This window comes from Rhipicephalus microplus, unplaced genomic scaffold, assembly GCF_043290135.1.
Source record: "Rhipicephalus microplus isolate Deutch F79 unplaced genomic scaffold, USDA_Rmic scaffold_15, whole genome shotgun sequence".
In the NCBI taxonomy this organism is placed as follows: domain Eukaryota; kingdom Metazoa; phylum Arthropoda; class Arachnida; order Ixodida; family Ixodidae; genus Rhipicephalus; species Rhipicephalus microplus.
The window spans coordinates 21181732-21202558 of NW_027464588.1; the positions used below are offsets into that span (position 1 = coordinate 21181732).

At 46.5% G+C, this 20827-nt stretch overlaps 2 protein-coding genes and 1 non-coding gene across 3 annotated transcripts in view; 2 read left to right on the forward strand and 1 right to left on the reverse strand.

Moving 5' to 3' along the window:
* The window catches only part of LOC142784615 (uncharacterized), a 182539-nt gene that overhangs the window by 69900 nt on the left and 91812 nt on the right, over nucleotides 1–20827 (forward strand). The window lies entirely within an intron of this gene.
* On the forward strand, nucleotides 6145–6217 carry TRNAT-CGU (transfer RNA threonine (anticodon CGU)). The gene has a single exon. It is a non-coding gene; the product is annotated as a tRNA-Thr (tRNA).
* LOC142784725 (uncharacterized) lies at nucleotides 17735–20643 on the reverse strand. Its single transcript, XM_075883227.1, has 3 exons — nucleotides 20538–20643; nucleotides 18773–20420; nucleotides 17735–17748 (listed from the first exon to the last, which is right to left on the reverse strand). Exons 2-3 carry the CDS (start codon nucleotides 20103–20105, stop codon nucleotides 17735–17737), a joined length of 1347 nt encoding a protein of 448 aa, XP_075739342.1. The 5' UTR covers nucleotides 20106–20420; nucleotides 20538–20643.

Here is a 20827-nt window from a genome sequence, read left to right on the forward strand (position 1 = left end):
CATGTGTACGATAAGATGGTGTGTATCTCTAGCATCCTTGTTGAAGTCCTTCAAAAAATTGGGAGAGCATGCCTGACCTAGTATTTTTTCTTTCTTTCTACAGAAGGGTTGAAAAGCGAGCTAGTTGGTATTGATTCATACTGAAATATTGGCAGTGCAAACTAACGGAATGCAAAAAGAGGAGACAAACAAGTGTAACAAACTGCGCTTGTTCGTCTCCTCTTTTTGTGTCCCGTTAGCTTCCACTGCCATTATTTCAGTACGAGTATTTCTGTTGCATTGTGCAATATTCCCTCTTATAGCCTTTACCTTCCTACAGGCAACGATGGCAGTTGTGTGTGAAACGGTGAATTGCTACGAGAAAATGGGGCAATATGAAATGACAAGTGACCTTGACAAAAGATATTTCACACGACCGATTACTGAGAAGCCCACAACTGAGAAAGCATCAATTATTGGAAAACAGCACATATAAATAAACATCAGACTCTGCCCAGGCGGCGCTGTGAAAAACGCCACCACCAGTGCTCTCACCACCGCCCTTGCCACAACTGAGCCATCCGCAAGCGAGTGTACATAGCCCCCCTTCTTTCGCTGGTGTTGAGACGCAGTTTCCTGAAAATTAAGGACCTGAAAAGCTTCTTTTGTCAATCCACCATTGCTTCAGAAAAGTAGGAAGCTCATAAAAGTGCAAATACAATGCAAAAAATTGTTTCAGTTAGTTTGGCGTGCTGCAACAGTGAGCACCGCATGACATCGACTTTGAGGCAAGCACTCTGACGTGCGTTCTGTAATGTCTATAAATGTGTTAAATTTGGACATACACATAATGTCAGAGCGATGAAGGACATACACGAGCAATGTATCTTACGATGAGTGGTACGAAGCTCACTTTATCAGGCATGAATGCCCTTGGCGATTTTCGCCTTTGCAGTTGCATTCTCTATCCATCTCTCGGTTCCTGGACATTTAACTGTTTTATTACGCATCCTCAAATAATCTGTTGGCGGCTGTCTTCTGTTTGTATACACTGCAAGAGAGGATACAAGCGTTTTCACCCTCTCAGTGTACGACGAAAGGCAGAACCGAAGTCTCGGAGATAGCTCCGGTAATCGCGGAGACCACGGGCAGAAAAACGTGATGGCAGTCATGACCAGCATTTTGTGACTTTATAGTATGACGCACGTGTTAACTGTGAGAAAAGCAGGTGTAGCCTCCAGTTTAATCGATGATGGTGTTGATTCTCAGCATTGGAAAAGGAATGAGCAGTGTCTGGCTATTTATTGCTCTGTTATCTGTGCGCAGGCACCAGCTACCATCTTCCTTTGGAGTGATGATGACAGGTGAGGTAAATGGAGACACTGATTGATTGACTGATATGTGGGGTCTAATGTTCCAAAACTACTACAAGATTATAAGAGACGCTACAGTAGAGGGCTCCGGAAATTTCGACCTGTGGTTTTTTAACGTGCACCTAAATCTGAGCACACGGGCCTACAGCATTTTTGCCTCCATCAAAAATGCAGCCACCACAGGCAGCATTCGATCCCATGACCTGCGGGCCAGCAGCCGAGTACCTTAAGGCTTGTTCACACCGAAGGCGGGGCGGCCAAAATGGCGAGGGAGCAACGCGGTAAGCGGGAAAAACCTCCCCTTCAGGCGGCGAAAGCGGGAGAAAAACCAGGCGGCAAAGGCTGATTGCTCTCAGCAATTTTTAGCCGCCTGCCGAGGCTCGCCACTTTGCCGCAGCCAATCAGCATGCCACGCGAAAGCACTGACATGTCATAGCGACACGTGCGCAAAATCGCGAGATGCCCGCTTCTTCTGCCGTGCGACCAGACGAAGGAGGCATGCGGTCCCAACAGGTTCACGCACTCACCTCGCCGCCTGCTGCCTCAGAAATCTTGCTTTGCCGCGCCACCTTCGGTGTGAATGAGCCTTTAGCCACTATACCACCGCGGCGGGGCAAATGGAGGCACTGAAGGGCAAATTTACTTTGGTATCTAACATTTCTTGTGCCATGCTTTCTTCTCTTATGTCAAGTTATAAAGCTTTATCTTGACTATTTGGTTGTAAAGCAGGAACAGAACCTTGAACTTTGTTGTTGTTGGTGGATACCCTCCCAAGCAAACTAGTCTGGGGTACCGTTGTGAAATTTCACTGTTTTTGTTCGATATCCACAGGTGGTCTGCTTTGGGTTTTGGCTCCGCTTTGTCATCTTCTTTATTAACACACTGCATCATCTCAATTCAGCCTCAACAGCCTCATATCCGGACAAGCAAAGAAAAAGTCTACACCAAAGTGTCTAAAACTAGGCTACAACTTCCGCAGTTTCAGACTGGTACATCACTTTCAGACAAGCTTGACAAAAACAAACAGCCTCGTTTTGTGCCTTAGGGTCAAACTGAGAACTCTTCATTTATTTCTTTTTTTTTTCTCAAATCTGTGCAATGAGCACTCCTCAATCATGGACTCTATCTTGGTGCGACTCGTAGTGACCCGTCACTTGGGAAGACTTTGGCAGCTGCTCACGAAACTCCTGATGCTCCTGTCCTTTGAACATTTTGATGAGACTTTGCCTTCGTCTCCATCTAATGACGGGCTATATCTTGGAGTGACTGCAGCGATGTCTCCAGAGTTTCAGGCAATCTAGCTTGAACCGTTGTTACAATTCCTAAGGCAAGCTGTGTATGACTAGTGCTACAGCAAAAGTCGGTGGAAGATCTGGCTTTGGAAGTAGCAGCAATCGACACTTCTCAATGTAATAGCAGAGTCCTTCAATAATTTTACTGGTCATGAAGCTTCGCCGTAACTCTGTGGGAGAGCTTTGTGCGCTGCGAGCGGAGGCGGCGCTGCATCCTCGTGCCGGACATAGGGCAGACCGGAGGAAAGCTGGCTACCGGTGCCGTTTTGTGTTCACTGCATATTATCGTGGCGTGTCATCACGCAGTTTTCACCATGTGATTACTATTTTGCCTAGTGTTCTGTGCCTGAAGATCGACAAGGATGCCGTGTACCTGCTGTGTACTTGGTTGTCAACCCGATTATAAAAGAAATGAAAAAGTCTACAAGTTCTTGCGGCTTAGAGATGGTGAACGGGGGAAAAGTGGAAGCGCGCAATGCCACGACAAGACACTGGGGGTTTCACATATGATTCGCCGAATGTGCATGAGTGCGAAAAGCACTTCAATGAGAGTGACATCATTCGCCTGGACCAGTGGTTAATCAAAGGTGGTGTGAAGTCACCGTGCGACGTTCCGAAACTTCTGCCAATGCTGTGCTGAGGATTTTTCACGGCCTCATGGTGTATTGTTATGGTGCAACAACATGCAGAGCTCACCCGCCTAAAAGTGTTGATGGGAACCGTCAACGAGCTGGATACTGTTGAGACTGCAATGAACTGTGCATGAGCCCTCTTGACATAGCTGCAATAGATAATGACGCATTTAATAAAGGTGAGCATACCGGCCGCCTCTTCCTCGTTTCATGCCAGTAGGTAATACAGAAGCCCGATTAGTGAAATGCTCATCATTTTCGTTTAAAAAGGCACTGAGATGACCAAATGTGTAGAGGTGATATGCCTAACAGGTTGGAGCTACATGCAGCTCCTCACAGCTTGGAAAAATCAAAGCACACATCTGTTGCATGCAACAGAGGCTTCGGCGCTACCAATAGAAGCTTGCTAGAATGACAGCGCAAGAGAGGTTGCACCAAAATGATATGCAAAATGTGTGCAAGCTATAAAAGCGTGAGAAGTTAATTTTCAATATGAATGTGTCTTGAGCAGGAGAAGATAACTTTTTGAGTTACATGTTGACATTGCCGGCGCGGGACGCAGTCGGTCAATTTTTACGTTTGCGGAAGTGTGTAAGGCTTTCGACTTAACAGTGAAAACGATAAAGAACAACAAGGAAAACACAGCACGAGTAAACTACACAGCAGAGTAAACGATTGGGAAACTACATTGCCAGCCTAACTTAGAACGCACTAAGGCACCATAGTGATAAATCAACTCAAAACAGGATAGGAAAATAGGGTAAAAGTCACATGAAGTATTGCTTGATCCTCATCACTTTAATTAAAACCACTGATTCATTCAAAGTGGCTCTTGATTTAATAAATACAAGGCAAATTTTAAGATATATATCTTCACATAGAAACACCGAATGCATATGTAGCCTGAAAGGTTGCATATGTGCTGTTAAATGTTGGAACCACTACACTTGGGCGATGCGTTAGGAACCCCCAGAGTCGTTGAGGAACTCTGGGTTGTCGACAAATTTTCACTAGGTGCTTCAGGAAAAATTAAAGAAGCATGCTTTTATAGCCATAGCATATCTCACAGTGGACTCAGCATGCCGTCAAATTTCTAGCTTCAAGGCCTCATTCTACCCTAAATTTCACTGTATTAGGGCCTCCCCGAATTTCCTAAGGTAACATCACTCTTAAAGACTTATTCAACCTTCACGGCTACATTTAATGGCGTTTCACAGCTCTGGCGGATGCTATACAATCGCAGCCGCTCCGATCCTCAGCCGTGGGCGAGGGCGCCCCTAGCGGTTGCTCCTGTCCCTACATCAAACTTTCGCTGAAGCTTCATGACCAGTAAAATATTGACGGACTCTGATCTGACTCTCGAACCACAACATTACTATGTCGAACCACAACATTACTCATGTGGGAAAATTGGTGCATGTTGACGGAATATCGACGAAAATATTGACGGAATGGCTTGGTTTTATTGCTCAAGCAGCTCCCATGAAATGATAAAGTAAAGCCATCAATGTTCTCCATGGATCATATTCTTGTTCCATAAGACGCAGTTTGTATCATTTTTGTGCACTGCCAGTTAAAAACGGGAGTGTATGTTTCATTCGTTCGTCTCTATCGCAGCCGTTTTGTCTACAGGCGTATTCAAAGAAAATAATCCATGCCTCTAAATTTCCTCAAAGATCAAAGAGTTCTGGTTTCACCTTGATAGGATGGCTTTCTTTCAGGCTCAGAGCCGATGAGAAGGTCTGAATCATTCCATTTTGTTGACAAACTTAATTTTGCTGAGCTTGAGTTGCCTGAAGAGTAACAAATAGGTTTGTTTGAGAGGTTGGCTTTGATGAAGCTGGCTTCTTCAGTTTCAATGTTACAAGGTGGTTGAAAAGGGAGACTTGAAGATCTTCACGGACTTTTTTTTCCAAGAGTTTGTCCAGAGACATAGACGCCATGTTGAGAACTGTACAGACCAGCTCACCTGTTATCACGTCGATGGGAAGATAAACAGGCTGGTCTTCAGGAAGTGTGTACTTTGTGAAGGCCAGGCTGGCTGTGGCTAACTGAACGAAGAAGGTAAGTTACATCATCGATCGTCAAAGCCGGCTGCGCCAAAACATGTAATAAAACTTCACGTAATCACCGACACTGAACACAGTTTATCTTGTTCTATCGAACTTCCTTATTCTCTTCAACAACTGCCCCTTGTCTTTCCGTCTTGTTCCTACTAATATGTGTAGACTGCTCGCCTTACTTGAATATATATATATATATATATATATATATATATATATATATATAATGAGATATAACAGACAGTAATGCCAAGGAATGTACAGGGGAAGTTATTAAAACCAATGGAATGTAAATAAGAAGAAAGAAAAGTGGATGAAAAAATTAGCAACTGTGAGCAGGAATCCAACCTACGACCTTAGCTCAGTGGTTAGAGCATCGAATGCGTAATTCGAAGGTCGTAGGTTCGATTCCTGCTCACAGTTGGTAATTTTTTCATCCACTTTTCTTTCTTCTTATTTACATTCCATTGGCTTTAATAACTTCCCCTGTACATTCCTTGGCATTACTGTCTGTTATATCTCATTAATATTGTGTTAAAACACGGAAAAACGAGCCCTGAGGTATACACTTCTTTCCCTTATTTCATTGAACGAGGGTCTCGTACTGGCAGACTTGGTGTGTTTAGGTTGTATAAGAGGGACAATTAATCAGCTGCCCACTCGTAATAAGTTCACGTGCTACGTGACGCCAAACATGCGCATAAGAGTGTTTTCACACTCATCGTTTGGCTTATAGATGGCGCTGACTGTCACTCCTACTTCTAAATTCACAGATAAACCCAAAAAAGTGGATGGAGGGAGGGCTGCTGTGATAGCTCAGTGGTTAGAGCATCGAACGCGTAATTCGAAGGTCGTAGGTTCGATTCCTGCTCACAGTTGGTAATTTTTTCATCCACTTTTCTTTCTTCTTATTTACATTCCATTGGTTTTAATAACTTCCCCTGTACATTCCTTGGCATTACTGTCTGTTAGATCTCATTTATATTGTGTTAAAACACGGAAAAACGAGCCCTTAGGTATACACTTCTTTCCCTTATATATATATATATATATATATATATATATATATACACACACACACACAGTAGGTGTACAAGCACACACAAACATCTGGGACATGAGGACAACAGCAAAAATTTGTGGAGTGTTCATATAGCAAGCATTGCGCAGCACGGCTGTTTTCTTGTGAACGGTTTGCATAAAAAGTGGGGAAAAGTGCATCGTAATTTTTCAGATTTAAAATTATGAAGCCTTTTTCCATGCGACAATCCTTGCTAGCTGAGAGTTTCAGTTCGATCTGCACTCATCCATAGTGCGAGCAGTGCATGGTGTGATTGGCTAGCATTTCTGAAACAAAATTTTTTTACGATAAGGTGGAATGATGCAGTACGCCATGGTGAGTCAGTGGTTCGGCTGCTCAGCTGCTGACCACAAGGTCAGGGGTTCAATCCCTGTCGTGGTGGTTGCACTTCGGTGGTGAAAAATTGTAGAGGCAGGTGTGTTGTGCAATGTCAGAGCAAGTTGAAGAACACCACGTGGTCTAAATTTCCGGAGCCCTCTACTACACCGCTAAGATTACTGAGATTCACTATTTCAGATTCATGAGTAAAGGAAAGAACTATAAATTTAAGGGTTTGTTGTCTTTGTTGAACACATGATAATGAGAACTAGCAGAAAATGATGCCAAACAAACTATAGGGGATGTTATCAAAAGTAACTAACAAAATTGTGAAACGAAAAGTGAACAAAAACGTAACTTGGCAACGTTTTTTGACAATTGAATTGACATTACTTTTTATAACATCCCTATATTTTACTGGGTAATGTTGTTGGGTAATTCTCATTATTAGAGTGGTGAGTAGGCTGACAAAGAAAGCATATGGCATTGATACTTCATTTGAACACCTAATAGTTTGAGGACCTTAAAAGAGCGGAAGCTACTTTGAGTAGACCAGAATATTTAGTTGGAGCAAAAAAAACTTACACACATTTTTACCAGGCTTTTTAACACATTTTGAGACATAAAAGTGTATGCTGCCAGTAATGTTAGGTACCATTACTTTTGTCACACTATGCACTGTAGCAGGTGTAGTTAGAGTCGTGATAGTGAAGGATTAATCAAGCACGCCACCAACTGCGTTTACATCAATGGTAGCGTATTTTAAAAATAAACCTGTTGTATAATAAAAAAAAAGTTTAGAGCATTTATGATTTTATCCAATTCAAGTTAAACTGTCTGGGTAAGCAAGCCCTTTGCACAAAATCAAAAGGCATAAAGTGATTCATGTATTATAACTATGTGAACAACTTCAGCAACGCAGGGCAAAGTGACAACAGTTTTATTAAAAACCCCTCTCATTATAACATGCATGAAAAGCACCACACCAAAATCTTTTATAGTGCATGTAATATCGAGACTACTAGACTGTCTATTGACCTTTTAGAAGAAGGGTATCTCCTTCACGTTCTAGGGGCAACCACTTAGCCTTTTCCTGAGCTTTTCTGTGAATATTTCCTGACTTTCAGATATCATTAGGATTGATTTAGAGTGAACAGATTTTGCTTATGCATTGAAACCTAGTTCTGTATTTAACTGCAATTATGGGTGCTAAACCACCTCCAATTAATTTTTAACATTTAACTTATTTTTTAACTGCAGCAGCACAACTAGCTATGGGTGCCCAAAAAGTAGCTACAAACAATACCTTTACCTCTTTGAGCCTTTTCGAAGTGTTCAGCTTCTCAGTGCTCACCTTACAACATTTTTTTTAAATACGTGTTTGTGTGCCCACTACTCTTGCTCCTTGTACAGTGAGGAGGAGCACATGGCAAGAAGAGACAAGAAAGAAGCATAACGAAAAAAAGCGAAATAAGTGAGGCCCTCTTTTGTATCGTACAATATGTGTAACATTACTATTGAGACAAGATATAGACAAATTATCACGACTATGCATCCATTGTAGAGTCATACACAGCTGCAACACCACAACTAAATTTCAACCTTGTGTTGGTTTAGGATCCCTTTATAGTGGCAAGCTAATGATATCTGCATTTGTTTGGCACACATTGAGATGCAGCGAAAGTTGATATGGTAATCTCATTTAGAATGCACGTCATGTGGCTTCATTGTATATGTGGCCACAAGTAACTCTGGTTGCAAAGCAATATGGCAGAGCCTAAACAGATGTCACCGAACACTCCAATTTGAACTTGCCTTTGCTACTTGCCCATTATCATCCCAGCAAAAAATGAATAATTGAATCTGCTACAGATATGTGCTAGCTTATGCTAAGGACCAAGTATGAACGGTGTTTTGTCATTATTGAGATCAGTTATTTGTTCACGAACACTTGCTGTCAAACACAAAGACATTGCTCTCGAAGCATCAAGACTCAAATATAAAGCAAAAAGAAGTGTCTCTTTAAAAATTTCAGGCCACAAGGTGCAAGATAAATATTTGATATACTTGGGATGTAAGGCACTGTTACGGATCCCACCGCTGCCACCAGTTGTTGTGGCTCGGGGTGCTGAGTCGTATCCCACCGCTCTCGACCAGTTGTTGCGGCTCCCAGCACTGAGGGCCCGTTGTTGCGGACCGGGGTCTGCCCGGTCTTTTGTGCTAGCGTGGTGTAGCTTCGGGTTGAGGAAACGAGCGCTTACAAGATGGGGATACGAAAAAACAAACAGGTTTATGGCACTATTTACACTTATTTACAGCATAGAAAGGTTAGGAGTTCACAAACCACAAACGTGGTGGTTGAACCGTTACATGGTCCAGAGCGACGTCCCGCACTCGGCGGCGTCGTTATAAGCCCTGTCGGGCTCCTCCTTCTTGAGGGGAACACCAATCACACACACACAACAGGCGAGGGGTACGAGCATGCACGGCGCAGGTGAACATCCAATATTGAGTCGTGATCACTGCACTGCAAAGTGGCGCCAGAGGGGCTCTTCCTCATCGTGTGTCTGCCACTGGTCGAGGGGTCCCAAGCTCCTGACAGCAGACATCAAACGGTCCGCCGATTTGTCCGCTCAATTAGCAGGGCAATTTGTGGCCGCGGTTTCATCCAAGGAAGACGCTGTCTTTGTTGTCCTCTGTGGAACGGCTTACAGCTTCGTGGCGACACGTCTCATCCTCCGGCTAGCAGGGACAATACCTGGAGGGCATAGGCAGGCGGCCAGTCGGCTACTTGTTTGAGGAATAAAAGAGCACCGCTCTCCCGTCATCTCTGGACGCTGGTTCCAAGAAAACTGGGTTCCAGGCGTGGGAACGCTGCCCGGCTACGCTTCTTAGCAACAGCATGGCGCCTGCTGACGACGGTCATAACAGCTTCCCCCTCGCCAGATGAGTCACGGAGGGCAGCAGTCACCGCTGCTGCTCGCAGGGACGACGAAAGGGTCCGTAGTCGAATCCCAGGAACTGGCCTTCGCTTGTGGCATGGTCCGGGTGATTGCCGAATCTTCGACAGCATCTCTGATACTCGACCACATGTACAAGCAAGCACTCGGCCCCCTTCGAACAAACCAAGCCAAAAGAGGGATAGCAAACCAATTTTAATTACTAGCTTTAACAAAAGCTCACACTCAGAACTCTCAGGACTCATTTGCGCTGAGAAACCAGACGTGCTACCTTACACAATTCACATAATAAGATGCACGAAAAAACTAAAATATCAATTTTGATACATCAAGAGCACACCTAGATAGATTAGAAAGAGCGTCGGAGCATGTCAGCGTTTCCATTCAATTTGCCCTTTTCCTAATGCCAAAATGATATTTTCGAAGAATCAAGCTCCGCCTCACAAGGCGACTGTTCTTTGATGTCACGGTTTGCAGCCAAGTAAGGAGACACTGGTCTGTCTCTACTTTAAATTTAGTACCCCTGAGATAACACTGCAACTGATGAATGGCCTACACAATGCAAGCGCACACCTTTCCTGAAGCGCGGTACATTATCTCATGAGAGCCCAATTTCCGGCTCAAGAAGAGTGCAGCTTTGCTTGTTACAATTGTCGTCCTGACATACGGCTGCCTCCTTCTTTCCATGGCCAACTACTTTCATCGGTTCTGTCCCGCTGAGAGCATCGGTCAAGTACGCGAACGCTGAACAAACTCGGATTCAGCGAGGGCTACAATTGTAGTAACGTCTGTATTTTTCTGCGGCGGCAATAACCACCTGCTACTGAGACAGTGGGCTCGCAGCCTCCCAAAACCTTAACCTACGTTGTGACCTAACGGTCTACCTTGATGTTTAGGGAAAGCTTAATCATCCGTTTATATGATCTCTTGATCAATGATTCTTCAAAGAAAACAACAGCAAAACATAGAATACAAACACTGCTTTCTGGCAGGTTCATTTGGTTAATGTAAACTGTCTATGCTAATGCCTCTGAGTAAAACTCACTGGGCTCTCCTGAGCAATCAATTACTCTCATTTCTACAGCATTGCAAAATACACGGCACTATTAACCAAACGCATAATCCCTCCGAGTTTTTCTAAATTCTCAATCAAACGTTACGTTGTAACACACCGTGTACAACAGGAAATATATTCCTAGGCAAAAACACCTAAAACAAAATTGCATAGGTTTTATGCTAAAACCGTGCACTAGATGACTCCTAATTCTCACAGCACGTAACGACAATTCCACCGTGTCCCGCCTAACTTAATCATTTTACGACATCATTTGGTCTATGTTAACATCTTCCTCCTTAAATGCTCATTCTCACCAAATCCACGTGACAGTGAAGGCATACGACATTACCCTCAGTCTTTGAAAATACTAGAAAAATAAAAATTTTCCAGTTTTTACCTTCGGCACATATTAACCCTAATGATTAAAGCACATCGATGTTAACTTTCAGCCTTCGGTTCGGCGGTTTTCCTTCTGAAAAATGTACACCACATCACGTTACTTACAAAATTAAAAGGACTGAAATTACATCTACAAAGTAAAACTAAGTAACCATACTGAACACGCATGTGTTACTCAATCTGACCACCCCCTTTTCTCAACTAGATTCGCTTGAATCGCCCACGGTGGGGTCGCGGTCCTGGTGGTTTTCGAACACGCCAGAGGCTACAAAACGCATGAATGCTAGGCTGTGTCCTGTTGTCACGCCTCATTCTGCACTTCGTCCTGTTCCCCTCAGGAATTTGAAAGGGACGTGAGGAGCAGGGGTAAAACCTGTGCCGTTTTTCTTTTGTGTTCTCCCATACGTGGTATTAAGCCAGTCTGCGCTTTCGACTTTGACCCACCGAGCAAGGCCGCTTTCCCGAAGTCGTCGAACGCAACCGCGCTTCTCGTTGGGGTGACGCACTTCGTTTGCCCCCTCTACACCTGGCTCGCCGCTTGTGCTTCCCTGAACGCCACCATTGACGTTCCTTGAAACAGACTAACGGCCTACCCTCTCGTCTTTCTTGCGACTGAGTGGGACCTGTCCTAGGCTCACGCAGTGACGAACGCTTCTGCTTCTTTCTTTTTGGGCGATGTTTTCTTGCCTCCTTTCTCTCGATGCCACCATCATGTCGCGTCGGGAACTGAGGCGTCGGGAAGCTCGTTGGAGCTTGTGCTAGGTCTTCCCTCCCGCTAACGCTGTTCGAACTTTGCGTCACGACGGACTGTTGGGCCAAATTATCTTTGTCAATGCTGATGAAACCAATAACTGGGCCCTCTCCGATGGCATCGCTGCACTCCTGAAGCGTCGCGTTCTCACTCTGTTTAGCAACTGCGCTAACATTGCCTACATTTGACGATGTCGAAACATCCTCTTGAGGCACGAAGAAGGTTTCCAGCTTCTTACTGGGCCCATTAGGGCTGCTGGCACCTTCCTCATCCACGCAAGGAGCGTCTTTCGACATCGTCCCTACCTCCAGACCGGCCAAGGCCTCGTTCTCTACATGCTCTACCTTGATAGATTCTAGAATACGCGGGCCCTTCTTTGGCACGATCTCTGTTTCTAGCGCTTCATGACGCGCCTCAACTGCCAGCGCTTTGTGACGCGCCTCACTTTCAGACTCCGGTGCGAGTCTTTCTTTCTTTTTGCTAACAGAATCTCCAAATCTTCTGATTAGCTCTGCTTTCACAGCTTCGTAGTTGTTCGCGTGCTGCTCACTGAGTCGCGCAACAACATCCACTGCCTCGCAGGGCAGAACCGTATCTTCTGAGACCACGTGTCTCGCTCACACGACAGTTGCCTACACTTTCGTTCAAAGAGTCTAAGATACAGGCCCATATCCCATGATACCTCATATGGCTGCATGTACCTAGACATCTCGAACTCTGCCTCATTTTCGAGAAGTACTCCTTGCTGGGGTCCCAACCTCATACTCAACTCATAGTCTTGTTTGAAAAACTTTCTCTTGAGGCCTTCTCTTTAGTCTCCACTCTTTCCTTCCATCTGAGCTTCTCTTAGTTTTCTTTCGATGATGAGGTCCCATTCTTCACTTAGTTCCTCATCATCAGCCCCCAAATCATTAATCGCTTGAATGATTATGGGTTTTCGTGCTAAACCCTTTGTATCGATCCCCACTTCCTCACAAAACAGCAACAAGTCTGACTTCTGCAGCTCCCGTAAGTCCATGATCGTACCGAGTGCTCGCTACTTCCAAAATAACTTTCCGAAACGGCGAAACTGAGTCTTTCGGCAAAGTTAACTACCAGTTCTAAAATTTAATCCTCTTTTAGAACCTGGTTCACTCAAAGGAAAAGCCAAGCACTCACCCATACGTGATCCATGTCTCGAGCCAGCTGCTTCTCCTGGGCCGACTGTTATTGTCACTTGTAGCTCCGTATCCCACCTCTGCCAACCAGTTGTTGCGGATCCCACCGCTGCCACCAGTTGTTGCGGCTCGGGGTGCTGAGTCGTATCCCACCGCTGTTGACCAGTTGTTGCGGCTACCAGCACTGAGGACCCGTTGTTGCGGACCGGGGTCTGCCCGGTCTTTTGTGCTAGCGTGGTGTAGCTTCGGGTTAAGGAAACGAGCGCTTACAAGATGGAGATACGAAAAAACAAACAGGTTTATGACACTATTTACACTTATTTACAGCATAGAAAGGTTAGGAGTTCACAAACCACAAACGTGGTGGGTGAACCGTTACATGATCCAGAGCGACGTCCCACACTTGGCGGCGTCGTTATAAGACCTGTCGGGCTCCTCCTACTTGAGGGGAACACCAATCACACACACACAACAGGCGAGGAGTACGAGCATGCACGGTGCACGTGAACATCCAATATTGAGTCGTGATCACTGCACTGCAAAGTGGCGCCAGAGGGGCTCTTCCTCGTCGTGTGTCTGCCACTGGTCGAGGGGTCCCAAGCTCCTGACAGCAGACATCAAACGGTCCGCCGATTTGTCCGCTCAATTAGCAGGGCAATTTGTGGCCGCGGTCGATGTTTCATCCAAGGAAGACGCTGTCTTTGTTGTCCTCTCTGGAACAGCTTACAGCTTTGTGGCGACACGACGTCTCATCCTCCGGCTAGCAGGGACAATACCTGGCGGGCATAGGCAGCCGGCTACATGTTTGAGGATTAAAAGAGCGCTGCTCCCCCGTCATCTCTGGACGCTGGTTCCAAGAAAACTGGGTTCCAGGCGTGGGAACGCTGCCCGGCTACACTTCTTAGCGACAGCATGGCGCCTGCTGACGACGGTCATAACAGCACGAACAAGAGATGCTGCCATATTATACTTTTCCTTGTGTTGAAAACTGCTTGCTTTACTCATCCAACACATCTGTAAAGATGCCGTGAAAACACCAAGCAGCTGATGCAGCAAGGTTGAACACATGTCCAGGGATTCCACCATTCCTAAGCAGCCCTACAGCCCCCACAGTCCTGCAACCATTTGTAAGATAAATATAGTTCTGCCCAAAGTTCTTGGTTTACAGACACACATGCAAGACGCATAACCACTCTATAGGAAGTTTGCATCATAATGCGCTGGGTAGCAAAACGGATGCCCATATCAAGTATCCCGGCCTGCCGCTTCTTTCTTTCCGTTCTTGATTAATCAATTCATGGTTAATAAATGTTCCCCCAATGTGAAGTGTACTGGCAGTCCGGTGAAGAATTGCAACGTATTTCAAACACAGTCCAATTCATGGCAAGTAAGCATGCAATAGCGTTTTGTCAGCTGTTCGAGAAAAGAGCATGAAGTTTAGCTAAAACCCATGTTTTTTATAAACACCATTCAATTTGATATAAAAGTTGTGAGCATTATGTGAAGGAACACCGATTAATGTTTAATCAATGATTTCTTATAATGTCCTGATATGAATGCAACTAACTGAATATGAAACGATAACTTTTGCTTGAAAATTTAGAGTTATGAACACTATCGCACTTGCCAGCTGAATCTTGTCCAAAACAGCGGCAAGATAGGCTAGTTTCTGTAGGTGAGCAGTAATGAGCAGTGCAAAGTAACAACAAGAAACACCAGTAACAACAGTATGGAGCAAGCACAGACTGCCAACTGTATAATTTATTGCACAAAAGTTTGCCTGAATATCAGTCAGACAACTCGTGCAAATGAAGGTCCAGTTGGGAATGAACAAGTTACGAAATCAACAATGCCTGCTTTCACTAACAGGACCCTCATTCACATAAAGTATGCAGCGATAGGCCCCTACCGAGGTACGTCACAGCATGATGTCACTGGCACATGTAAAAGGTGTGGCTGGAAAAACACTCCCGCTGCTGGCTCAGCCCGGTACAGTCGTGCGGTGTTTGGGGCAAGTTTTAATTTTTCAAAGCTTACACTTCACGTTACAATGTCGACATTAGCTGTAGTATGTGTCAGCAAACATCTAGCTGTGTGGTAAACTGTGTGGTAAAATATTTGCCACGCTGTCTGTTTATCTTGAAGAAGTGAACACACGTGGTGGCCTGTGCGAGGAACAGCGGCATAGTCTTCAAAAATGTGCACTGTTGATTGCGGCATGTAGTGTGCATTGAAAGGTATTGAGAATATCTGTTCAACTGAGAATATTGTTTGTGGTGCGTGCAGTGTCAATAACAATGTGTCTTGTTTGCGAAGACGTTAGCACTCATGGCAGGGATCGGTCGATGAAAAAACTTGATTCGACATTTTAGTCAAGGTAAATATCCACTTGACGCGAACATCTGCGAGTGGGTACATCTCGGTGTTTGCGCTGTGTGCAGAAAAAAATTGCATGGTCACCGGGCTGGAAGATACCATTTGCTGAAGCTGCATGTATGAATCGCCCCGACGAGTACGCAAGCCCAATAAAGGTATAACTCGTTTTATCGAAGGCCTCATATGTCTTCATGTAATAAGCAGAGATTCTTGTTTCACATATACTCAGTACCTTTACCGCTCGATATTCATGAAGTGACAATGCAAACAACAAGTTTGTGTGTTAGGTCCTAAGGGAGCAATGTAAATATGCAAATAAGTTGTAGGTGTCAGATGCAGCGATGTAACTTCGCAAAATATTACGTATATATTAGGCTACAGGTTTAGAATCGCATACATCTCAGTGGTCTATCAGGAACGTCACAAACAACTTCCTTGCCAACCAGCCCTTGCACAGAAGGAGGGAATGGCTGGCACGGTGGTTGAAGTGACATCACACTATTTGCAAACATAGAGAGGTTTCTTACTTAGGCAACACTTTGCACAATATATTTTTTAGATGCAGACTGTACTCGTCCACATTGATCATACTGATGTCTTTTGTTGTTACTTTGTGCTGTGAATTACTAGGCATTTAGTCACCATGATCTTTTAAAGCTAATTTCAGTGTTCTCTCTGATATTGCTGACAACTGTGTTGTTGCATAAATTGGGCAAAAAAGCAACACAGAAAGGCTGTCACAATAAATGCACCAACATGGGTATTCTCCTGCAAACAAAAGTCGGCACTGGTCCTGTCATTACCCGTCTTCCTTCTCCCTTGTTGCGAAACTGCTTCCGTGGCTGCCACCGATGCCACCACTGTTGCGAACGACGGGCCGATCCCGCCGAAGCCACCACTGTTGCGAAGCCACCTCCGAAATCCCACCGCTGACCTCCACTGTTGCGAAAGACGGCGACGCCAACACGGTCCCGAAGGCGTCGCTGCTTTCAACTCCGCCGGGAAGGTCACCAGCCGTTTGGTAGCGTATGTTTCTCAGCTCGCGACTGCTTCTGCGCAGAGCTGATGAGACGAGCGGACGAGACGACGGTGAGTTAAACAAGGTTTATGTACAGCATATATACAGAAGCGTTACAATTTCGGCACTGGGGCCGACAGAGACTCGAAGAGCCGAGCTCTCCTCTCTAACACATAGGTCAGCTTTTCGCCTAAAACCGCCGACTCACACACATGTCGGCTCTCCGACACGGGGCCTCCTCTCACTCACATAGGACCGCCGATCGCGACGCGCCGCAGGGCTTCTTTTATTTACACCGGGTCCAACCAAAATGTCCAATCAGAAGCGCCGCTGGTCGTCAGGGCAGGTTTCGCCAATGGGGTCGCCGCGCCAGGCGTCAGACCACCAGACACGAGGACGCCGGCTCGCTGTCACGTGCGCCGGTGACTCAATGCACGCGGCCCAGAGAGGCGCCGCGCGTGTTCACGCCGTTGAGATGTTCGCGTCCGGGCGGACTGGCCTTGACCCAGATTGCCTTTTTCAGAGGCACGGACGTTTGACGAGGACTCGCTGGCATAACAGCACCCCCGCCGCCAGACAATGCACCGGAAAGACGAGCTGCTTCCACGGGGCTCGGATGTCAGGTGCGCTCGTTCGCCAGGTCCCTCCAGGTTCGCCTCCAGAGCCATGGGGAGAATACAGCTCCAGACTGTTCCGGAAACACATCCCATTTTTGACGACGGATCCCAGCTCCACTGGCTTGTCGCCACAACTTGCTGACCAGCTTCACTCGTCTCTTCTGACCATCTTCGGTTTCAGCACTTGTCGATGGTTCTGCAACTTGCCAAGAACGGATCGACAACAGACAACACACGACACACGCAAGTGCCCTCGGTCACCCGACAGAACACCAGACAAAGTATAGTACAACATATACCGATCTACGTGTCTATCGGAATTTTGTTCCCTCTACATCAAGAGGCACATGTGGGACACAAGACTCTTAAAGTAAGAACTTGAATTTTTCACAATTACAACAACGCAACGAATTAGAATACCACATAAAATTGGCCCCTTGAGATCACTCTGAACGAGAGCGCTCAGCCCAGGTCGTGATGAGGTCAAAATTTTGCCCCGAATCACCAGCCAGAAACCGAAAGGTTGAGAAGGTACTAGCTAGAACGCACTGCTCAATGCACCTGCATTAGCGTTTAGCTTCCCCCCCCCCCCCCCTTTTTTTTAGCGCACGTCAAAGTTGCGCTGTGGAGCAACATGCTCCACCTTAGTAACTGGCCACCTTTAGGCGACGATACCTATGCGGCACCAAGAGCGGCTCACACTTACGACGTTGCACAGGGGAACAACGATACGGCTTGCTACGGATTGACTCCTCACCGCTTAGCTCGATATCGTGTTCGATCACCCTCGTGTTTCCGGGGCGGTCCGAAAACACGTCTTCAAACTCGGAACCAATCTTTCTCAGGTCCTCTTTCTCAGGTCCTCCTTCACTTAAGCTAGGCTCTAGGTTTATCTGCTCCCGGATTACTTTCGATACCCCTTCAATTACCTCACTAGAACTCAAAATTTCTGCTTCCTCTTCCTCTGAAGCATGCAACAACAGATTTACGACCGCTTGATGTTAAACGTATGGTTTCATCAAGTTGTAAATTTTGTCCGGCCGCCTTCCTAATTTCACTTCATAATTTGTATCGCAAGGCTTCGATAATACTTTGGCGGGCCCTTCCCAATCAACCTCAAGCTTGTTCCTTTTGGACGGCTGCAGCAGCATTACCTGATTATCAACTTCAAAAGCACGCTTCTTCACCGATTCCTCGTAGTGCTCCTTCGACAGCACTTTTGCCGCGGTTTTCTGGCTTTCCACTAGCGCTTCAATCGAGAGATCCTCACGCTGCTCTCGAATGAGCGTCTCTCGATCAACTCTCGGCGGCTCGCTCCAACTTTCCGCTACAGGCGAGAGCGTTGCAGCCCTCTCGCTCTGATCCAATGACGCCATGTCGTCTCCCTTTTCTACGGAAACCGCGCCGGCCGGTTCGGCGACGGGCCGCTCGCGCGACTGCGCACATGACTCACGCGGAAAATTTCCTCTCTGAGGTTCCGTCGACCCGCCGACAAGGTCACTTGAGAGTTCACCGCTTTGAACAAGGTCAAGCTCTTGCGAGAGCTTCCGCGCTTGCGATCGCGTGAGGGCCATGTACGCTAAGTTGGGAAAGAACGATTTACCCTGCTCTTTGAGAAGCTGCTCTGAGTTGTTGGAGAAGAGATAAGGAAAACGATCGGGAAGCGTGGCAGACACAGCCACTTCGGTGCAAAGCTTACCGAACGGGCCTTCAATGACAACCGTGGCGATTGGTAAGCAAGCACTCTGCTCCTCGGCGACTTGCCTGATCCACGCGCATTCTCCGGTAAAGTCATCCGGAGACACCAATGAAGGATGGACAACATCCATGGTTGCCGCGGAGTCTCTAAGTGCTCGACACGCTTTCCCATTCACACTAATTTCTTGGATATACGGCTCCAACAACCGCATGTTCTTTTCCGATTCTCTAATTGTTGCAAAAGCAAACTTTTGCTTACAGTTTATCGCGATGTGCCCTTCCTTTTTGCAGTTGTAGCAGATTAGTGGCTTCCGTGACTCAAACGCCCGTGTGGTATCAGTGCGTTGTTTAGAAACCTCACTCGATTTTTCCGCTTCTATTTTCCCTTCCTCCACAGTGTCCTTCGTAAGAGACGGGTCCTTTTTGAAATTACGGTGCGGATCGGGTTTCCGTTGATCAGGTTTCCTTGAAAAGCCCTCTTTCCTTTCATCCTTTTCAACGCGCACTGCCCTGCTATGCAACTTTCGGCGAGTATAATACTCCTCAGCTAACTCAGCTGCCTTGTTTAACTGTACTTGCCCAAGTCTGTCCTGCAGCCAAAGTTTGACATCCTCCTCGATGCAGCGGTAGAATTGCTCCAATGCAACGCATTCCACCACTTTATCGCGGTCGTCATAAACACCTTCGCCCTTGAGCCATTCAATCAAATCGGCTTTAAGACGAAACGCGAAGTCAACGTGTGACTCATTCCCCTTTTTAGCATACCGGAACCTTTGCCTGAAAGCCTCGGGTGATAACTTATAACGTCTCAAGAGCACTTCCTTAACCTCGTCATAGCTCTCAAACGCTTCCCTCGATAAGCAAGTTATCGCGTCGGACACTTCGCCGGGAAGAAGAGCTAACAGGTTCCGCGCCCAAAGAGACCGCTCCAAAGCGTTTCGCTCACAGACGTGTTCAAACTTGACGAGATACTTCGCCATGTCCTCGCCTACTTCGAACGGTGGCAGTTGGTCACGAATTCTAAAACCGCTGACCTGAATCGTCGGAGAAGCTACGCTAGGCGCCTGCGAACACTGTAGGATTGCCAATTCTAGTCGTTTCATCTCAAGGCGCTCCTGTCTCTCGGCCTCCTCGCGCTCGCGACGTTCTACTTCTCGCCTTTCAGCCTCCTCACGGCGTGCTTTAATATCCACCCAGGCCTCATCGACTTCCTCAGCCGACACTCCCTCATCCTTCATGATCTCAAGGATCGCTTGCTTTCGTTTCGCACGGCCTAAAGTAATGCCGAGTTCCTCACAAATTTCGATGAGTTCCTTCACTTTAAGGTTCTCCATCGTTCACACTAGCCTCTTGCTGTTTGCCCCTGTTAACAATTTACTTGCCGTACCCACTATAAGCCTACTAGCACGACGCGCAAGCAATATTTCACACTCCCGTGTTTACCCCCTCCGCATTAACTTCGGTTTCAAAGCACTTCGACTTTGCTTGAAACGATCAAAGCTCACTACAATGCTTCACACAGCCCTTCTCTAAACTACTACAACCTGAGCTAGAGTAGTCTGGTGAACTGAGGGGAAAACATCAGGCACTCACCGCATCGATGTCGCTGACGCCGGCCGATCCCGCAGCTGCCAACCACTGTTGCGAAACTGCTTCCGTGGCTGCCACCGATGCCACCACTGTTGCGAACGACGGGCCGATCCTGCCGAAGCCACCACTGTTGCGAACGACGGACCGATCCCGCCGAAGCCACCACTGTTGCGAACGACGGGCCGATCCCGCCGAAGCCACCACTGTTGCGAAGCCACCTCCGAAATCCCACCGCTGACCTCCACTGTTGCGAAAGACGGCGACGCCAACACGGTCCCGAAGGCGTCACTGCTTTCAACTCCGCCGGGAAGGTCACCAGCCGTTTGGTAGCGTATGTTTCTCAGCTCGCGACTGCTTCTGCGCAGAGCTGATGAGACGAGCGGACGAGACGACGGTGAGTTAAACAAGGTTTATGTACAGCATATATACAGAAGCGTTACAATTTCGGCACTGGGGCCGACAGAGA

Excerpts from the sequence above, each read along its gene's own strand:
- LOC142784725 (XM_075883227.1), bottom strand. The coding sequence starts at position 20,105 with ATGGAGAACCTTAAAGTGAAGGAACTCATCGAAATTTGTGAGGAACTC.